The sequence below is a fragment of the Oncorhynchus mykiss genome, chromosome 22 (genome assembly GCF_013265735.2).
Source record: "Oncorhynchus mykiss isolate Arlee chromosome 22, USDA_OmykA_1.1, whole genome shotgun sequence".
Lineage (NCBI taxonomy): Eukaryota > Metazoa > Chordata > Actinopteri > Salmoniformes > Salmonidae > Oncorhynchus > Oncorhynchus mykiss.
Window position 1 is genome coordinate 8,612,787 of NC_048586.1, and position 18,313 is coordinate 8,631,099.

At 43.4% G+C, this 18,313-nt stretch overlaps 2 protein-coding genes across 2 annotated transcripts in view; one reads left to right on the forward strand and one right to left on the reverse strand.

The window, feature by feature from the left end:
• LOC110501324 (parapinopsin) overlaps window positions 1–17,206 on the forward strand; it is a 34,837-nt gene extending 17,631 nt beyond the window's left edge. The window contains exons 2-4 of the mRNA XM_021578803.2: window positions 1,889–2,214; window positions 6,030–6,263; window positions 16,886–17,206. Of these exons, the coding sequence (XP_021434478.1) occupies window positions 1,889–2,214; window positions 6,030–6,263; window positions 16,886–17,095 (770 nt within the window). The 3' untranslated portion in view covers window positions 17,096–17,206. The remainder of the gene's footprint in view (window positions 1–1,888; window positions 2,215–6,029; window positions 6,264–16,885) is intronic.
• LOC110501323 (beta-galactoside alpha-2,6-sialyltransferase 2) overlaps window positions 12,029–18,313 on the reverse strand; it is a 59,978-nt gene continuing 53,693 nt past the window's right edge. The window contains exon 7 of the mRNA XM_021578802.2: window positions 12,029–12,833. Within this exon, the coding sequence (XP_021434477.2) occupies window positions 12,586–12,833 (248 nt within the window). The 3' untranslated portion in view covers window positions 12,029–12,585. The remainder of the gene's footprint in view (window positions 12,834–18,313) is intronic.

The following is an 18,313-nucleotide window of genomic DNA, read 5'->3' on the forward strand; positions in this document are numbered from 1 at the left end:
GTCTAAGGTTGCCACAGTAATTTCCCTGCTGACCAGACCGCTTTGGAGTGGGCTACGGCAGTCTGGGAGAGAGGAGAGGACGAGCTGAGTTCCTATGAGCGGTTCAGATACAGCCTGGATTCGAAACAGAGACTGTAGTGACACCTCTTGCACTGAGATGCAGTGCCTTAGACCACAGCACCATTCGGGAGCCCTCGAGAGACCATTAAGGACTGGCAGTGAACAGTTTTTTCCTCAACAAAGAAGCTTGCCACGAGGGGGTTCGAACCCATGGTTTAAGCACACTATCAATGTCAAAGTCATCCGCTTTAGCAATGTGTGCCTCCCAGAAGCAATGCCATTTGGCAATAATGGTACATCACTGCTATTTGACAAGTCCATAAGGTTCTTTTTTTTATGACAATGTACGATAGACTTACATGTTGTAAGGACATAATTTATATTTTTTTACATAAAAGCACATGGACGTGTGTGAAACAGATAAGCAAAATGTGGGATTTGGTCTTATATGCCATTTTTTTGTCTAATACTAGTACTAGTAGCCTAGTCAAGGACGTATCAATGCAATATTGACACACAACATTTAGTTTCAGACCAACAGAACAAAAGTTAACCTCATATTTGTAGGTTTAAATTATCCCTCTGGCGGCCAGGGTTGACCTATTTTAAGAAATACCATTGGTTGGTGGATATACTGCCTAAGATCTTTGATAGGCTGATGAGGAATTTGTTACGGGAAATAATCACTGTCAGCTGCTGAGGTTAGGGCTAACATGTAGCCTTCCAGGTCATGTGATGGGACCAACCACCATGCGAGTGGTTGAAAAAGTACCCCATTTTCATACTTGAGTAAAAGTAAAGATACCTTCGTAGAAAGTGATTCAAGTAAAAGTTACCCGGTAAAATACTACTCGAGTAAAAGTTTAAAAGTATTTGGTTGTAAATATACTTAAGCGTCAAAAGTAAATGTAATTCTAAAAATATACCTAAGCATATTAAGCAAACCAGACAGCACAATTTATGTTTGTTTTTTAAATTTACAGATAGCCAGGGGCACACTCCAACTCTCAGACTGTCACGCCCTGACCTTAGAGATCCTTTTCATGTCTCTATTTTGGTTTGGTCAGGGTGTGAGTTGGGGTGGGCATTCTATGTTTTGTGTTTTATGTTTTCTATTTCTTTGGTGTTTGGCCGGATATGGTTCTCAATTAGGGACAGCTGTCTATCGTTGTCTCTGATTGGGAACCATACTTAGGTGCCCTTTTTTCCCCACCTGTGTTTGTGGGAGGGTGACTTTGTTTAGGGCGCTTAGCCTTTGAGCGTCACGGTTTGGTTTTGTAGTGTTTATTGTTTTTGTTCGGCGTCATTTTGATCATGTACGCTCACCACGCTGCACCTTGGTCCTCTCCTTTCATCAACCGTGACAGACATAATTTACAAAAAAGCATGTGTGTTCTCTTGATAAGTGTGTGATTTGGACAATTTTCCAGTCCTGCTAAGCATTCAAAATATAAGTACTTTTGGGTGTCAGGGAAAATGTATGGAGTAAACAAAGTGAAAGTAGTCAAAAATTGAAGTAGTAAAGTAAAGTACAGATATCCCCAAAAATTACTTAAGTAAAAATACTTTAAAGTACTACTTAAGTACCTTACACCACGGTACAATGTAGCATTCTATCACGTGTAAGTAAATTTAGGATTTTAAATGGCTTTTGGATTTTAAATGCCAGTGTCTTGACATCATCATACAGTAAACTCTCCTTAGCATCATTTATGACGTCATCAACGAAGCGTTTCACATAATGATAGACTGAAACATTTCCACATGGCATGCAAATAACAGAAAGGTTAGATGTTGTAATTGTAATAATATGCCTGCCCCTCCCCAGGTATTGTGTCGTTGATCTCCCTGGTGGTCCTGTCCTACGACCGCTACAGCACCCTGACCCTGTACAACAAGCGTGGTCCTGACTACCGCAAGCCCCTGCTGGCTGTGGGGGGCTCTTGGCTCTACTCCATATTCTGGACGGTGCCCCCCCTGCTGGGCTGGAGTAGCTACGACCTGGAGGGCGCCGGCACCAGCTGCTCTGTGTCATGGACCCTGAGGACGGCTCAGTCCCATGCCTACATCATCTGTCTGTTCATCTTCTGCCTGGGTCTGCCCATCGTCATCATGGTCTACTGCTACTGTCGGCTGCTGTGGGCCGTCAAACAGGTGTGGGTGGTAGAGGGGAGTGGTGGGGGCGGTAGAGGGGAGTGGTGGGGGCGGTAGGGTTGGGTAGAGGGGAGTATGTGTGTGTGTACATGTTGGGGAGACCTTCAAATTGAATTGAATCTGGCTCCCTAGACTAGAGATCAATATCAGCACTCTGATCAAAACCCTTATTGTGTTTTAATCAAGATGTACTCCATGCATCTGCACATGCATGTTGTTTGGGGTGGTGAATTAACTCCAAGATCAGCCCTCTAGAAAACCCAGTGAGTCTGGACGAGGTGGTTTCAACCTTGTCATTTTATCCACCATTTCTTTGTGTTTATATATTTACAATCAAAATAGCAGTTTGTCTTGAGTTCACGACCCTCCAAGAACAAACCTGAGGGGTTTCATGCTGCCAAAACACATTTTCAAGTGAAGCTGCTACGGTGTGTAAGCGACGTGTGATGGTTTGTTTAGGACCTTTCTCAGTCCACTACTTTGAGGTAGTTAAATGTCTCTTCACCCTAAGTGTCTACTCCAAAAAGTGTTCACCCCTCAGATGTATAAATCAAAAGAGGACCATTGCACCCCCCCAAAAGTCTGGTTGGTGCATAAAACATGAATCCAGATAAGCAATAAAGTGTTATGGGTCCGCACTCAAAAAGATGTTGCATAAAGCTCACTTCATCAGGGAGTGAGCCCCCCCCCTTCTAATTTGTCTCTCTTTTATGTGCTTTTGTTATAATTGAACTCTGCCTTGTTGAGGAAGAGCTTGTAAGTCAGCGTTTCACTGTATGGGTTACACTTTGATATGATTTAAGCCGAAACATCTGTCTATGACCCATCACACTTTATTCCCCTTTAGATAGAATCAGGACCAGGAGGGAATGAATGAGTGTGTTAGCTGAGTGCTTGCTGGATTACCCAATGCAAATCTGTTTCGTGGGATTTCACTCCGAGTCCTGGACTCGGAGTGAAACATTCAGCAGCTTTCACAAAGCCCTAAAACACTCCGAGTGAGTGCAGGGGAATGTCCTGAGAAACATGTGAGCATGTATATGCATATATGCACACTATACAGTGGGGCAAAAAAGTATTTAGTCTGCCACCAATTGTGCAAGTTCTCCCACTTAAAAAGATGAGGCCTGTAATTTAGTGAATTTATTTGCAAATTATGGTGGAAAATAAGTATTTGGTCACCTACAAACAAGCAAGATTTCTGGCGCTCACAGACCTGTAACTTCTTCTTTAAGATGCTCCTCTGTCCTCCACTCGTTACCTGTATTAATGGCACCTGTTTGAACTTGTTATCAGTATAAAAGACCTGTCCACAACCTCAAACAGTCACACTCCAAACTCCACTACGGCCAAGACCAAAAAGCTGTCAAGGACACCAGAAACAAAATTGTAGACCTGCACCAGGCTGGGAAGACTGAATCTGCAATAGGTAAGCAGCTTGGTTTGAAGAAATCAACTGTGGGAGCAATTATTAGGAAATGGAAGACATACAAGAACACTGATAATCTCCCTCGATCTGGGGCTCCACGCAAGATCTCACCCCGTGGGGTCAAAATGATCACAAGAACGGTGAACAAAAATCCCAGAACCACACGGGGGGGCCTAGTGAATGACCTGCAGAGAGCTGGGACCAAAGTAACAAAGCCTACCATCAGTAACACACTACGCCGCCAGGGACTCAAATCCTGCAGTGCCAGACGTGTCCACCTGCTTAAGCCAGTACATGTCCAGGCCCGTCTGAAGTTTGCTAGAGAGCATTTGGATGATCCAGAAGAAGATTGGGAGAATGTCATATGGTCAGATGAAACCAAAATATAACTTTTTGGTAAAACCTCAACTCGTTGTGTTTGGAAGACAAAGAATGCTGAGTTGCATCCAAAGAACACCATACCTACTGTGAAGCATGGGGGTGGAAACATCATGCTTTGGGGCTGTTTTTCTGCAAAGGGACCAGGACGACTGATCCGTGTAAAGGAAAGAATGAATGGGGCCATGTATCGTGAGATTTTGAGTGAAAACCTCCTTCCATCAGCAAGGGCATTGAAGATGAAACGTGGCTGGGTCTTTCAGCATGACAATGATCCCAAACACACCGCCCGGGCAACGAAGGAGTGGCTTCGTAAGAAGCATTTCAAGGTCCTGGAGTGGCCTAGCCAGTCTCCAGATCTCAACCCCATAGAAAATCTTTGGGGGGAGTTGAAAGTCCGTTTTGCCCAGCATCAGCCCCAAAACATCACTGCTCTAGAGGAAATCTGCATGGAGGAATGGGACAAAATACCAGCAACAGTGTGTGAAAACCTTGAAGACTTACAGAAAACGTTTGACCTCTATCATTGCCAACAAACAATACAAAGTATTGAGATAAACTTTTGTTATTGACCAAATACTTATTTTCCACCATAATTTGCAAATAAATTCATAAAAAATCCTACAATGTGATTTTCTGGATTTTTTTTTCTCATTTTGCCTGTCATAGTTAAAGTGTACCTATGATAAATTACAGGCCTCTCATATTTTTAAGTGGGAGAACTTAAACTTTTTTCCCCCACTGTATATGCACACTTACACATACAGATTATGGGGTTATTTTGTTGTGTGTGTTAGCTACTGACGCCTCTCTAATCCCAAATCTAAATAATCCCTTTCTTCTGTTCGGACTCCCCTGATAAGGGTAAGCAGCTTTCACTAAATGTGTCTTGCAGCATCCCCATGAAGCGCCAGAGTCAGTTGCAGTGCACGGTGTCAATAACTGACCAATCAACAATGAATACAGCCCGCCACTCTTTTGCTATTAGAGCTGAAATTACGTTGCCTGACAACTCATCATACATTTAATTATGCTGCCCTGTCGATCGCTCCATACATTAGTTTGAACCTGTCATCTTTTAAGTTGTTTGTGCTTACGTCAAAATGACGTGACTCATGATTCGCATTGGCCCAACCCATCGGTTTCTGGGACCATTTAGAATGTCAGAATGTGTTCACTCTCCGGGAGGAGAGGAAATCCAGACTCATCGTGGAGAAGAAACGTTAGTGGGTGTGGTATTTGACCTGAGCGATGTGGACCGGTAGCCAGGCAAGTTTTTACGACCGAATTGGGACAGACTTATGAAGACAACCCCAGCGCCCAACCCCTCAGATCCCCACAGTAATTCAGCAATTCAGACAAGTAGGATTAGTGAGTGGTCCCGATAGCGCACTTCCATTTAAGCGTGCTAGAAGGTCCAGGTCAGGGCAACGAGAAATTCAAATTCAGCAGATGAATCTGCAAAAATGGCATGCAACTCAAGGCACAGATACATGTGATAATTAAACCTTGCCTGGGAGACCAAAATGCCTTAGGCATTAGCTCGAAAGGTTAACACACAGAGTTCAAGTGTTGGCGCAACAGGATGGAGAGAGAGGGTCAGTGCCTTAGTCCTCTAGAATGGAGGGAGGAGTATGGACTCCTTCTCCGCTGTCCCCCGATAGGGCGGGTGGGGGAGATGAATGGTGCGTCAGTTGTCTCATGGCTGAAATGGCCCAAAATGGATGGACTGATTACCACTGGCTCTCTGTGGGTTTGGAGAGAAGCCCTCAGGCAGAACAATGAACCTACACTGCAGGGATGTGAGTGAGAGAGAGACTATTCGTTCTCGAATATAAGCATTCATCAAACATCCAGAGTGTGTGTGTGATGTCCAGGGGTTTGAGAATATAAATGCAGCAAACAGGTGCATTTCTGTTTGGACAAAAGGACTATTATATTCTCTCCCCGGGGTGACGAAACACTGTCACCTCCCCTCACTCTCTCCTGTCATCTCACCTGTCTCTAGGTGGGTAAGATACGTAGGACAGCGGCACGGCGGAGAGAGTACCACATTCTGTTCATGGTGCTGACTACAGTGGTGTGCTACATCTTGTGCTGGATGCCGTACGGCGTGGTGGCCATGATGGCGACGTTTGGCCGGCCCGGCATCATCACCCCCGTGGCTGCGGTGGTGCCCTCACTCCTGGCCAAGAGCAGCACTGTCATCAACCCTCTCATCTACATCCTCATGAACAAACAGGTTAGTCGGGGGGGGGTAGTATTTTTGTGTTGGGGGTGCGTGGTAGTGTGGGTTTCTTGTTAGTAATCTGAGGTTGAGATGTCAACAATATGACTTTGAAAGGCAAATGTTCCCAATTGCATTCTTATCGCTGCACATGTCGGTTCAATCGGAAATTACCAATAAATGGTGCATTGCCGACAGCACCCCACAGATTGAATCCCGACCTAAGTATTGATTACTCTGGAGAGATCTTTTGTACACACGTACAATGCTTTTATTTACATGGTAAAAATAGAACAATAAATTAACAATTTCATTGTGTACAAACAGTCAACTTAAATACCTATTCAAATTTAATAAAGAAACCTGCAATGACAAATCAAAAGGAAAAACATAGTTCTAAAAAAACAATTGTGACAGAAGAAGAGAGTACAGAGCGACTGGAGGAGGGATCAAGTTAAGCAGTGATCTCCAAAACTACTTTCTCTGTGTTGAACACAATGCACCTGGCGTGTCCATCCTTACCACAGAGAATGATAAGAGGACTCTAGTTCCCAAAAGCCTATTTTAGCATGGGCAACACCATTGAAAAATGCCCTCGTTTTGAAGTAGTTAACTAGGTGGTTAAGGAGGATCACATACTTCCATCCAGGTCATCAGGAGGCAATCAGCCAATGAATTATACTTGTGAGCAAACATTCCATAAATGCAGGTGGATGTAAAATCGGCAACCTTGGCTTTATATCTGTTCAAACAACACACTTTAGGTGGCAGTTTGCATACCAACTCAAATGGATATGGCCTCAATGATGCCGCCCGTGTGCTCAGACACCATAATGAGATAGATACAAAGAAGCGTCCTCTATCATTCTCTATGGTCCATACAGATACGTTGGTCATCTTTATCCTATAACACCCCCCTGAAGGGAACATATAGCACCTTAAAAATACCTGCTATAAGAAACATATCCACCCACAAATTACATTTGGCACAGTATCAAGATTTCAATGCTGTTGCCAAAGGCATTGCATTTGATCAAGAAGTGCTTCTACGGAACTAATAATTGCTGCTCTCGTTTCCAGCTGGATACAATTTCCCTACGCACACAATATACACTTGCACAACGCAGGTAGAAAAATCTTATATCTTGGATGCTGTTTTTTTGTACAGGAAAGTACAGAGTAAAGCACAGTACAGACAACGTTTTAGTTGTATTGTTTGTATTCTTTTTTGTTGTACTGTTTGTCTATCATCGTTGTAATTAAAATGTGTGACTGTCCTTGTCTATTAGTGTTTTGTTACTTGTCGTGTTTTGTGGACCCCAGGAAGAGTAGCTGCTGCTTCTGCAAACGCTAATTGGGATCCAGACAAGTACACATACATGGACAGTTTAAGACTCTTATCCTTGCTCCGGATAGATTTGACTGTTCTGTGCATTGGAATAGAAACAAAGTTATTGTATCTTTTTTTTTATTTTAATTTTTTAACACTGTCAATGTGTTAATCACAAACATAACAATTATATTAAATGATTTGAACACTTCAATAATGATGCATGGGCATGAATCAGAGACGATACTTATGATAGTGGTGTGAGTCGAGACCATTCCAGACAGTTTCATCAAAGCCCCCCCTCTGTTTCCCTTTGTTAGATCTCTCAGTGAGAGGTGGGAAATCATTTGACGCAGCGGTGTGTCTGGCTCCTTCAAGCCATGTGTTAATGAGATAGCAGATGTGGCTCAAAATATTTCGCTTGCCTGGCGTGCCGGTGCAACAGTTCTTCCGAACCATGCCTGTGTGCCGAGTAACCTTGCCTAAAACCTAAAAGACCTGCGTTGGCTCCCCAAGCTAATGGTCTGTCACACCGGTTGGGAAGGGTTTGCACTGTTATTAACACTGTCATTGATCCTAGGTAGCTAAATCATATTTAAAATGCCTCCAACTCTAAATGGTATTCCTGTTCAGTCTCTCTTCACTTGATTACAACAACAATCTCTTCAGCAGACGCCTCTATATTCCAAGCAGCGTTTGACTGCCATGTTTACGACCGGATCGATTTGTTTCCTCAACCCTGGTTAAGCACTGTTCCTGGAGCAAGGGCACAGCAACACTTTCCTGAATATCACAACGCAAAACTAAACAAACAAAACACACACAAATCTCTTCTTTGAATTATGTCACTATGGCTGCCAATGTCAACCCCTCCCAGTTGTCCCTACCCAGGGAATGGTCACCATCTGGCCATTACAGAAAGGACTACAGTGGCCGTAATGGCATATCTGATTGACAACAAGTGCATGATCTGTTTGGTCTTATAGGAGACTCAGCTTGGGATAAAGGTGAAGCTTAGTAGTTGTAAGCGGATTTGTGGTTGGAAAGAACAGCCCCCGCTGTCCATTCTAGCATGGCCAGATAGTGATCCCATAGAATATAGAGCAATATAGGATGATCTATAGGATCTCTGAGTTATCCTCCTCTCCTACACACACACACACACGACAGCTAGCTGAAACGCACTGCAGGCAGGTCTGGCACAGAGTCAGTGTAAACAAGGAAGACATTAAAGCCAGACAAAGAATGAGTCTGGAGATGTTACTGCTTCAAATCCCTGCCATAATAAGAAAAGGTCTCTGGCAGCGCACCGTGGCAGCCTGCTGCAAGCCCAGGCAAAAGAGTACTTTCAGAAAGATATTGGAGGATTCAGTCAAAATGAGAACGGTAAAGACATAGGGAATGGTAGGCTTCAGTTACTAGACCATGCTCTGTTGAAGGCCTCAAACCATATTAGCATGACGTGCCTGGGAGGCAGTCCAGCTACCGAACCCTGCGGACTGAATCCCTTGACCATCTATGGCACATATCTAGGATCTTAATTTGATCACCCTGTTGAAGGAGAACTGGTCTTGAAATGCAGGACATTTAAAACTCGTAGCGTATTTGAGGTTTAAAAAAAAGCTTCTGAAGTTTGTAGTTTTCACTTTGACATGTCAACCCCTACAAAAAGTCAATTTATTATAATCCACATAATAAATTCACATTTCCCATTGTGCAGGATTATTTTCCTGCTGTAGCAAACTGGATCAAATTAAGATCCTACATCTGTAGTGTGCTCGTAGATATAACTGTCCCAGGGAGAGGTTTGGCTTTGACAGTGGGAGGTGTGGTGCGATTACATTCATTTAAAGAGGCAGGTCAATCATCGTAGTAATTACAGCTGCTTTTAAAGAGACGTCAGAGAGAGGGTGTTGGTTCAATTCCCTTTTGGCATGGGGTGGACACTGGAAAGTAAGGGAGTTTGACTAGTGACCTCTCCTACCCCAGCCCGCCACTAACAGAACACTGGACGGTTAGAGCAACACTATCAGGTGACTAACAACTTTCTGTAAATCTTAACTATTAAAACAATTAAATCAGCAATAAAAACCACAGCAATGACACTGCAGTTACATGGATAGCATACAGTATGTGTAAGATCAGTCTTTGGGTGTTTTGAAAGGCAACCCAGTGTCCGGTTGGCTACTAGGCACAGGGTTACAGCTGTTGAAAGAATGCTTTGCGAGTCCTCTCTTACCCCCTAACTCCTATCCGCTAGCCTAGCCCTGCATCCTTTGGTGTTCACAAATCTTAAAAAGGACATCGTTGTACTGGATTAGGCCAAAGAACGGGCAACCAAAGGGTTTTCCTGGGTTTGGTACCTAACTATCTGCCAGACACAGAACTGTGCATGCCCTTGAAGTGGCAACCAGCCAGCCAGTCTTAAAGACCTAAGTGGGAGTATGACAACCTCTTTATGAGTTGGCAAGTGGTCCGGTACAGCTTGGGAGATGAGAAAAGAAGAGCAAAGAGTGATTGGGCATAAAGCACAGCAGCAGCATCAACAGCAATCAAAACCCCGATGACAACAACACCATCAAATAAGACTTTGAAATAAGACTAGAGGACATTTAAGGAATGTTGAACACAGAAAAATGTGTGACTGTTGTAGATTTTTTTTTAAAACACAATGTACCATCTTGATTAGGTAATACTGAGGTGGTGAGTGTTTGGTGTAGTTCCAGCATGTCTGTATTGAGATACATGTACCTGTATGTATGAGCATGTGTATTGTCATTGAAGTGGTACTGAGGTACATTTTGAAGTAAAGTTCAAGTTTTTGTTACGGGTTGTCAGGGGTGTGTGCCGAGTTTGTACATGTTCAGAAGTGTGTGTTTGGTATGGACGTGTTTTCAGACATTCAGTGCAGACCATTGCTCATTTTCTCAAAGATTAATTTACCACCCCATGAGAGCCATTAAAAAAAAAAAAACATCCACCATTAAACTGTGGACTGTCCTTTAAGTCATTTTAAGGAAGAAGAGCAACCAGAACTCTAGAAAGACAACACTTCACAACAGCAAAACACGTTAAGTTATACAGTACCAGTAAAATGTTTGGACACACCTACTCATTCAAGGGTTTTTCTTTATAATAACCATTTTCTACATTGTAGAATAATAGTGAAAACATCAAAACTACAAAATAACACATATGGAATCATGTAGTAACCAAAAAAAGTGTTAAACAAATCAAAATATATTTTATATTTGAGAGTCAAAGTAGCCACCCTTTGTCTTAATGTCAGCTTTGCACACTGTCGGTATTCTCTCAACCAGCTTCATGGGGTAGTCACCTGGAAGTAGTAGTAGTCTTGAAGGAATTCCCATATATGCTGAGCTCTTGTTGGCTGCTTTTTCTTCACTCTGCGGTCCAATTCATCCCAAACCATCTCAATTGGGTTGAGGTCAGGTGATTGTGGAGGCCAGGTCATCTGATGCAGCACTCCATCACTCCCCTTCTTGGTCAAATAGCCCTGACACAGCCTGGAGGTGAGTTGGGTCATTGTCCTGTTGAAAAACAAATGATTAGTCCCACTAAGTGCAAGTCAGATGGGATGGTGTATTGCTGCAGAATGCTGTGGTAGCCATGCTGGTTAAGTGTGCCTAGAATTCTAAATAAATCACAGACAGTGTCACCAGCAAAGCACCCCCACACCATCACACCTCCTCCTCCATGCTTCACGGTGGGACCCACACATGCGGAGATCATCAGTTTACCTACTCCGCGTCTCACAAAGACAGTGGTTGGAACCAAAAATCTCAAATTTGGACTCCTCAAACCAAATGACAGATTTCCACCAGTCTAATGTCCATTGCTCGTGTTTCTTGGCCCAAGCAAGTCTCTTCTTATTGGTGTCCTTTAGTAGTGGTTTCTTCATCCATGAAGACCTGATTCACACAGTCTCCTCTGAACATTTGATGTGGAGATGTGTCTGTTACTTGAACTCTGAAGCTCCAATTTCTGAGGCAGGTAACTCTAATGAACTTATCCTCTGCAGCAGATGTAACTCTGGGTCTTCCTTTCCTGTGGCGGTCCTCATGAGAGCCAGTTTCATCATAGCTCTTAATGGTTTTTGCGACTGCACTTGAAGAAACTTTCAAAGTTCTTGAAATTTTACGGATTGACTGACCTTCATGTCTTAAAGTATTAATGGACTGTCGTTTCTCCTTGCTTATTTGAGCTGTTCTTGCCATAATATGGACTTGGTATTTTACCAAATAGGGCTATCTTCTGTATACCAACCCTACCTTTTCACAACACATTAAGGAGGAAAGAAATTCCACTAATTAACTTTTAACAAGGCACTCCTGTTAATTGAAATGCATTCCAGGTGACTACCTCATGATGCTGGTTGAGAGAATGACAAGAGTGTGCAAAGCTGTCATCAAGGCAAAGGGTGGCTACTTTTAAGAATCTCAAATATAAAATATACACTTTTTTGGTTACTACATGATTCCGTGTGTTATTTCATAGTTTTGATGTCTTCACTATTATTATACAATGTGGAAAATAGTAAAAATAAAGAAAACTACTCATTACAGGGGTTGAGTCCAACTTTTGACTGGTACTGTATATAAAAAAAAATAATCTAATAACACTAATCTACTGCTACACTATACAGCTCTCCTCTCTTCCGGCTCAGCAATGGCAGAGATCGGGAGATACAGTCACTTCAGGCCGTCTTGGGTCCATTATCCTCTAAGGAAGGCTGGGTTTCACCCCGTCTGGGTTCTGTTCAAAATTCCTGACATAAATGTAGTTACACTAGACCTTCACCCTCCGGTTTGATCCCATCCCACACAGAGGGGCTATGGCTTGGGTTCTCCACTGTTCTATGTGGTTCCCTCCGGGTTCCCCCAGAGGTCAGAGGGTTATTATTGCACCATTTCCCCCTTGTCCTGTGGGGTTGTGGTGGTTCCACATGTGGCTTCTTTTAAGGGTCAGAGTTCATAAGTTGATAGTTCAGAGGTCACAGTTGACGGTGCTGAAGCCAGGGAGGGTGACGCGCCCCTTCCTCTTCAGGTCTCGCTCGGGGCCTGTGTTGATGCGCTGCACCAGGCTCTTCTCGTAAAGCAGTGGGTGGTACGCCCCCAGGGTGCAGGCTGCGTCGTAGTAGCCCTCGTGGTAGTGGCACAGGTCTGTCTGTCGCAGCGAGGGGATGTACTCGTACACGTGGACCTCTTCGCACAGCGCCATCATCAGAAGGATGCCTGTCATTACAACAACAAGGTAGAGAAAAAGGGGTTAGATAGTCTAGCGTAGTGGTTCTCAACTGGTTTTTCCTCGGGACCCAAATTGAAGCGGGTTGTTTCAGTTGCAACCCAATATTCGCATCGCATTTTTTTGGGGGGCTGAAATGCAATCTGAAAACTATTTTGAATTCTCTATTGACAGTAAATGTAGCAATTATATTAAATAAGGGAACAACATTCCCACCTTTTCCCATTTTCAATAATTCCATATTGCTCATATTCCTGATGAAGAATGTTGGCAAGCTCGCTTGTTTGAGACTACAAAATCTGCCAAATAGCGCTGCTAATAGCTCGATATTGAAAATACTGTGATTAAAAGGACAATTCCACAACCATCAACAAATCATCTTTAGGTGTTTCATTTATCCATTGTTGATAATAGTCCCACAATGTTTTGCATGTCAGTAATCAAGTTAAAGAAACAGAACTACACATGATGCAAGATACTGTGGCATTTCTTTTCCTTATTATTCCTACACACTTTCTCCCGGTTAGTTGTTTACATTCAGACACTGTTTCTCATATTAAAATAAGATCTACACTGAGTGTACACAACATTATGAACACCTGTTCTTTCCATGACAGACTGACCAGGTGAAGGCTATGATCCCTTATTGATGTCACTTGTTAAATCCACTTCAAAGTGTAGATGAAGGGGAGGAGACGAGTTAAAAAGTGATTTTTAATGCTTGAGACAGTTGAGACATGGATTGTCTGTGTGTGTCGTTCAGAGGGTGTTTGGGAAAGACAAAATATTTAAGTGCCTTTGAACGCGGTATGGTAGTAGGTGCCATTCGCACCGGGTTGAGTGTGTCATGAACTGCAACATTGCTGGGTTTTCACACAACAGTTTCCCATGTGTATCAAGAATGGTCCACCACCCAAAGGACACCCAGCCAACTTGACACAACGGTGGGAAGCATTGGAGTCAACATGGGCCAGCATCGCTTTCAACACCTTGTAAAGTCCATGCCTGACGATTTGAGGCTGTTCTGAGAGAAAAAGGGGTGCAACTAAATATTAGGAACGTGTTCTTAATGTTTTGTACACTCATATACAGTGCCTTGCAAAAGTATTCGGCCCCCTTCAACTTTGCGACCTTTTGCCACATTTCAGGCTTCAAACATAAAGATATAAAACTGTATTTTTTTGTGAAGAATCAACAACAAGTGGGACACAATCATGAAGTGGAACGACATTTATTGGATATTTCAAACTTTTTTAACAAATCAAAAACTGAAAAATTGGGCGTGCAAAATTATTCAGCCCCTTTACTTTCGGTGCAGCAAACTCTCTCCAGAAGTTCAGTGAGGATCTCTGAATGATCCAATGTTGACCTAAATGACTAATGATGATAAATACAATCCACCTGTGTGTAATCAAGTCTCCGTATAAATGCACCTGCCCTGTGATAGTCTCAGAGGTCCGTTAAAAGCGCAGAGAGCATCATGAAGAACAAGGAACACACCAGGCAGGTCCGAGATACTGTTGTGAAGAAGTTTAAAGCCGGATTTGGATACAAAAAGATTTCCCAAGCTTTAAACATCCCAAGGAGCACTGTGCAAGCGATAATATTGAAATGGAAGGAGTATCAGACCACTGCAAATCTACCAAGACCTGGCCGTCCCTCTAAACTTTCAGCTCATACAAAGAGAAGACTGATCAGAGATGCAGCCAAGAGGCCCATGATCACTCTGGATGAACTTCAGAGATCTACAGCTGAGGTGGGAGACTCTGTCCATAGGACAACAATCAGTCGTATATTGCACAAATCTGGCCTTTATGGAAGAGTGGCAAGAAGAAAGCAATTTCTTAAAGATATCCATAAAAAGTGTTGTTTAAAGTTTGCCACAAGCCACCTGGGAGACACACCAAACATGTGGAAGAAGGTGCTCTGGTCAGATGAAACCAAAATTGAACCTTTTGGCAACAATGCAAAACGTTATGTTTGGCGTAAAAGCAACACAGCTGAACACACCATCCCCACTGTCAAACATGGTGGTGGCAGCATCATGGTTTGGGCCTGATTTTCTTCAGCAGGGACAGGGAAGATGGTTAAAATTGATGGGAAGATGGATGGAGCCAAATACAGGACCATTCTGGAAGAAAACCTGATGGAGTCTGCAAAAGACCTGAGACTGGGACAGAGATGTGTCTTCCAACAAGACAATGATCCAAATCATTAAGCAAAATATACAATGGAATGGTTCAAAAATAAACATATCCAGGTGTTAGAATGGCCAAGTCAAAGTCCAGACCTGAATCCAATTGAGAATCTGTGGAAAGAACTGAAAACTGCTGTTCACAAATGCTCTCCATCCAACCTCACTGAGCTCGAGCTGTTTTGCAAGGAGGAATGGGAAAAAATGTCAGTCTCTCGATGTGCAAAACTGATAGAGACATACCCCAAGCGACTTACAGCTGTAATCGCAGCAAAAGGTGGCGCTACAAAGTATTAACTTAAGGGGGCTGAATAATTTTGCACGCCAATTTTTCAGTTTTTGATTTGTTAAAAAAGTTTGAAATATCCAATAAATGTCGTTCCACTTCATGATTGTGCCCCACTTGTTGTTGATTCTTCACAAAAAAAATACAGTTTTATATCTTTATGTTTGAAGCCTGAAATGTGGCAAAAGGTCGAAAAGTTCAAGAGGGCCGAATACTTTCGCAAGGCACTGTATATATATATATTCAAAACCTCCCGTGACAAAAATTGAGAACCACTGGTCTAGTATATACATACACTCACACATTCTGCAAAACACGCAATCCTTACATTGAATTATGTGATTATGAAGTTGCCTGGTATCCAAGCTCTGTTGCACTATTGTTTCTCTTAACTATAGTAAAACAGAACATACATTCAGTTAGGATACCAACCAATTATGAACCACCCAGTACACAATGTTTACATAAATACACATCCAAACACACCTACAACATACAGAGACTAACCATGTGCCTCTCACACATAAACACCCTAAATTCACCCCCAAATCCATTCTTGTTCACACACACACACCCTGCAAAAACATCTGTTTAGTCCTGGCTGGCACAGCACAGAGAGGGTATAAACAGACAGAGCAAGTAGCAGCTTCTTTTCCCACTCTACCGCCCCTCCAAAATAATGTACAGTTATTTGGAAATGTTTCAACCACAAAAGGTTCTTCATCAAAGTTTAGAGTAAACATTGCTAAAGGAACTACAGGATCATCTAAACAGTGTACGGGTACTCCCTGATGTACACTATGTTATCTCTCAGAGGGTCAGTCAACCATGAGAAATAGGAATCCAGGAAGAGAGAGCTGAGTTGACAATGTGCATGGCTCTGGGGGCAGCTGTGTTAGTGTGATGTACTACTGTATGAAGCATGTTTAATGACCTGTGAGGTCACACTAAACATGGCAAAACCAGTTCATCAGCAGAGTAGCGTGAAGTCCTTACAGGGCCATTCCCTCTCTACCACCTCACTTCCTGTTTACCTTTGTGACATCAGAGAGAAATGTGACAGGTCAAACTCAGGGAACGGAAACATTTGTCCAACCTCTCAAAGGAGACTGAACACGAGTGTGCGTGTTGTTGTTGTTATAGACAATCAAGCGAGATGGCCACCAAATAATAAGTGCAGTTGAAGTGTTAAAACGTTATTGACCAAGAATGGAATTGACGTCATATTAGCACTCCTGAATGACCCTGTTCATACAACCCAGAGATAGCAGGCTAGAGCCTATAGAATCATCAGTTACCATGGTAACATGGAACAATACCGGCAGATAAATACATTTATGAATGCTAGTTTGCGCATGCGACCAATTAGCAAAAAGAGGACATGGATAATGATGTTTTCGCTCGTCTTTGCTGTAGCAACACCTTCCACATGCAGGTTTTTTGCTACCACCAAGCAATACTTAGACTTTTCCTCCACCTCTTCCATTCCTCACCCCATTCTTCAATTTCTGCCCTGCCATGTTTCTCCCATGTAATCTCTCCCTCCTCCTCCCTCCCTTCAGTTCTACAGGTGTTTCCTCATCCTGATCCGGTGTGAACGGCCCTCCGCGGAGAACGGCCAATCCTCCATGCCCTCCAAGACCACCGCCATCCAGCTTAGCCGCCGCGTGTACAGCAACACGGTGGCGTGCACCGCTCGGATCTCCACGGGTATCCAGAACCATGGCTGCAGCACCGAGCACACCAACCCACCCGAGGTCACTCTCTCATGAGCGGGCACGCCGGGAAGGCCTGGTGGATGTTGATGCATGGCTCAGCTAGCTAGCTACTGTACTGTGCCGACCAATAAGCTCCAAGGCCCATGCGTTCGTCTACTCCAGCCCCTTCCATTTGTTTACCGACTGCTGTGTTTATCTTTATGTAGGAGTGAAATTGTACATGCTGTGTGTGCAAGAGAAAGAAAATGTCTGTATATGTATACATGAGGAGGGGGGGGCTGTAGAGTGAGCATGTGTGCTGCATTCAAAAGGGGAGAGAAGGTGTGTGTGGTTATGAACTATGTGTACTATTTGATCTCACTCGGCCTGTTCTCTCTGGCTTGTCTCTGTGTAGGTGTAAAAAACATTGCTCGATACACTTGCTTCTTTTTTTAAACAGTTCGACTGCCCAAGTGAAAAGGAGTATCTCTGTCACATTTCACCCCCTCAACACACACACACACACACACACACACACACACACCCCCAGCCAGTGGTTACGCTACTCCCAGCCTCTGTGTTGTCCTGACTGTGAAGACAGATTAGAAGGTCTGTGGCTGTATCTCAAATCGCACCCTATTCCCCAACGTAGTGCACTACATAGGGCACGGGAAAGAAGGGTAATAGGGTGCGATGTGAGGTGCATCCACTGACTGGTGCAATAAGCTATGGGATGTCCAGTAACGAGCTGATAAAGACTATAAAAGTTCATCAAGAGAACAAATACTGAGCAGTACAGCTCTGAAGGACACTGGTACACTGGTGACTGATCTCGGACTGAAGCTCTGATCTCGGACTGAAGCTCTGATCTCGGACTGAAGCTCTGATCTTGGACTGAAGCTCTGATCTTGGACTGAAGCTCTGATCTCGGACTGAAGCTCTAATCTCGGACTGAAGCTCTGATCTCGGACTGAAGCTCTGATCTTGGACTGAAGCTCTGATCTCGGACTGAAGCTCTGATCTTGGACTTTTCTATTGTGGAACTACATGGATCTCACAGATTGAGAATGGGACTTTTGCCAGACCTGCCAGCATTTTGTTTGGGGAGAAGTGGCTTTGAACTCATGTGTGATGTTTGGGGTACCTACCACTCCCCTCCCAAACTTATTCCCCCCTGACCTCTCCCCCTTCATCAGAACCTGTATAAAGAAAGCGCTGAATTCAGTCTGACATGTCTGTGTGTTTGTGTGATTTTTAATTTCACCGGTCTACTGAGCAATTGAAATGTACTTA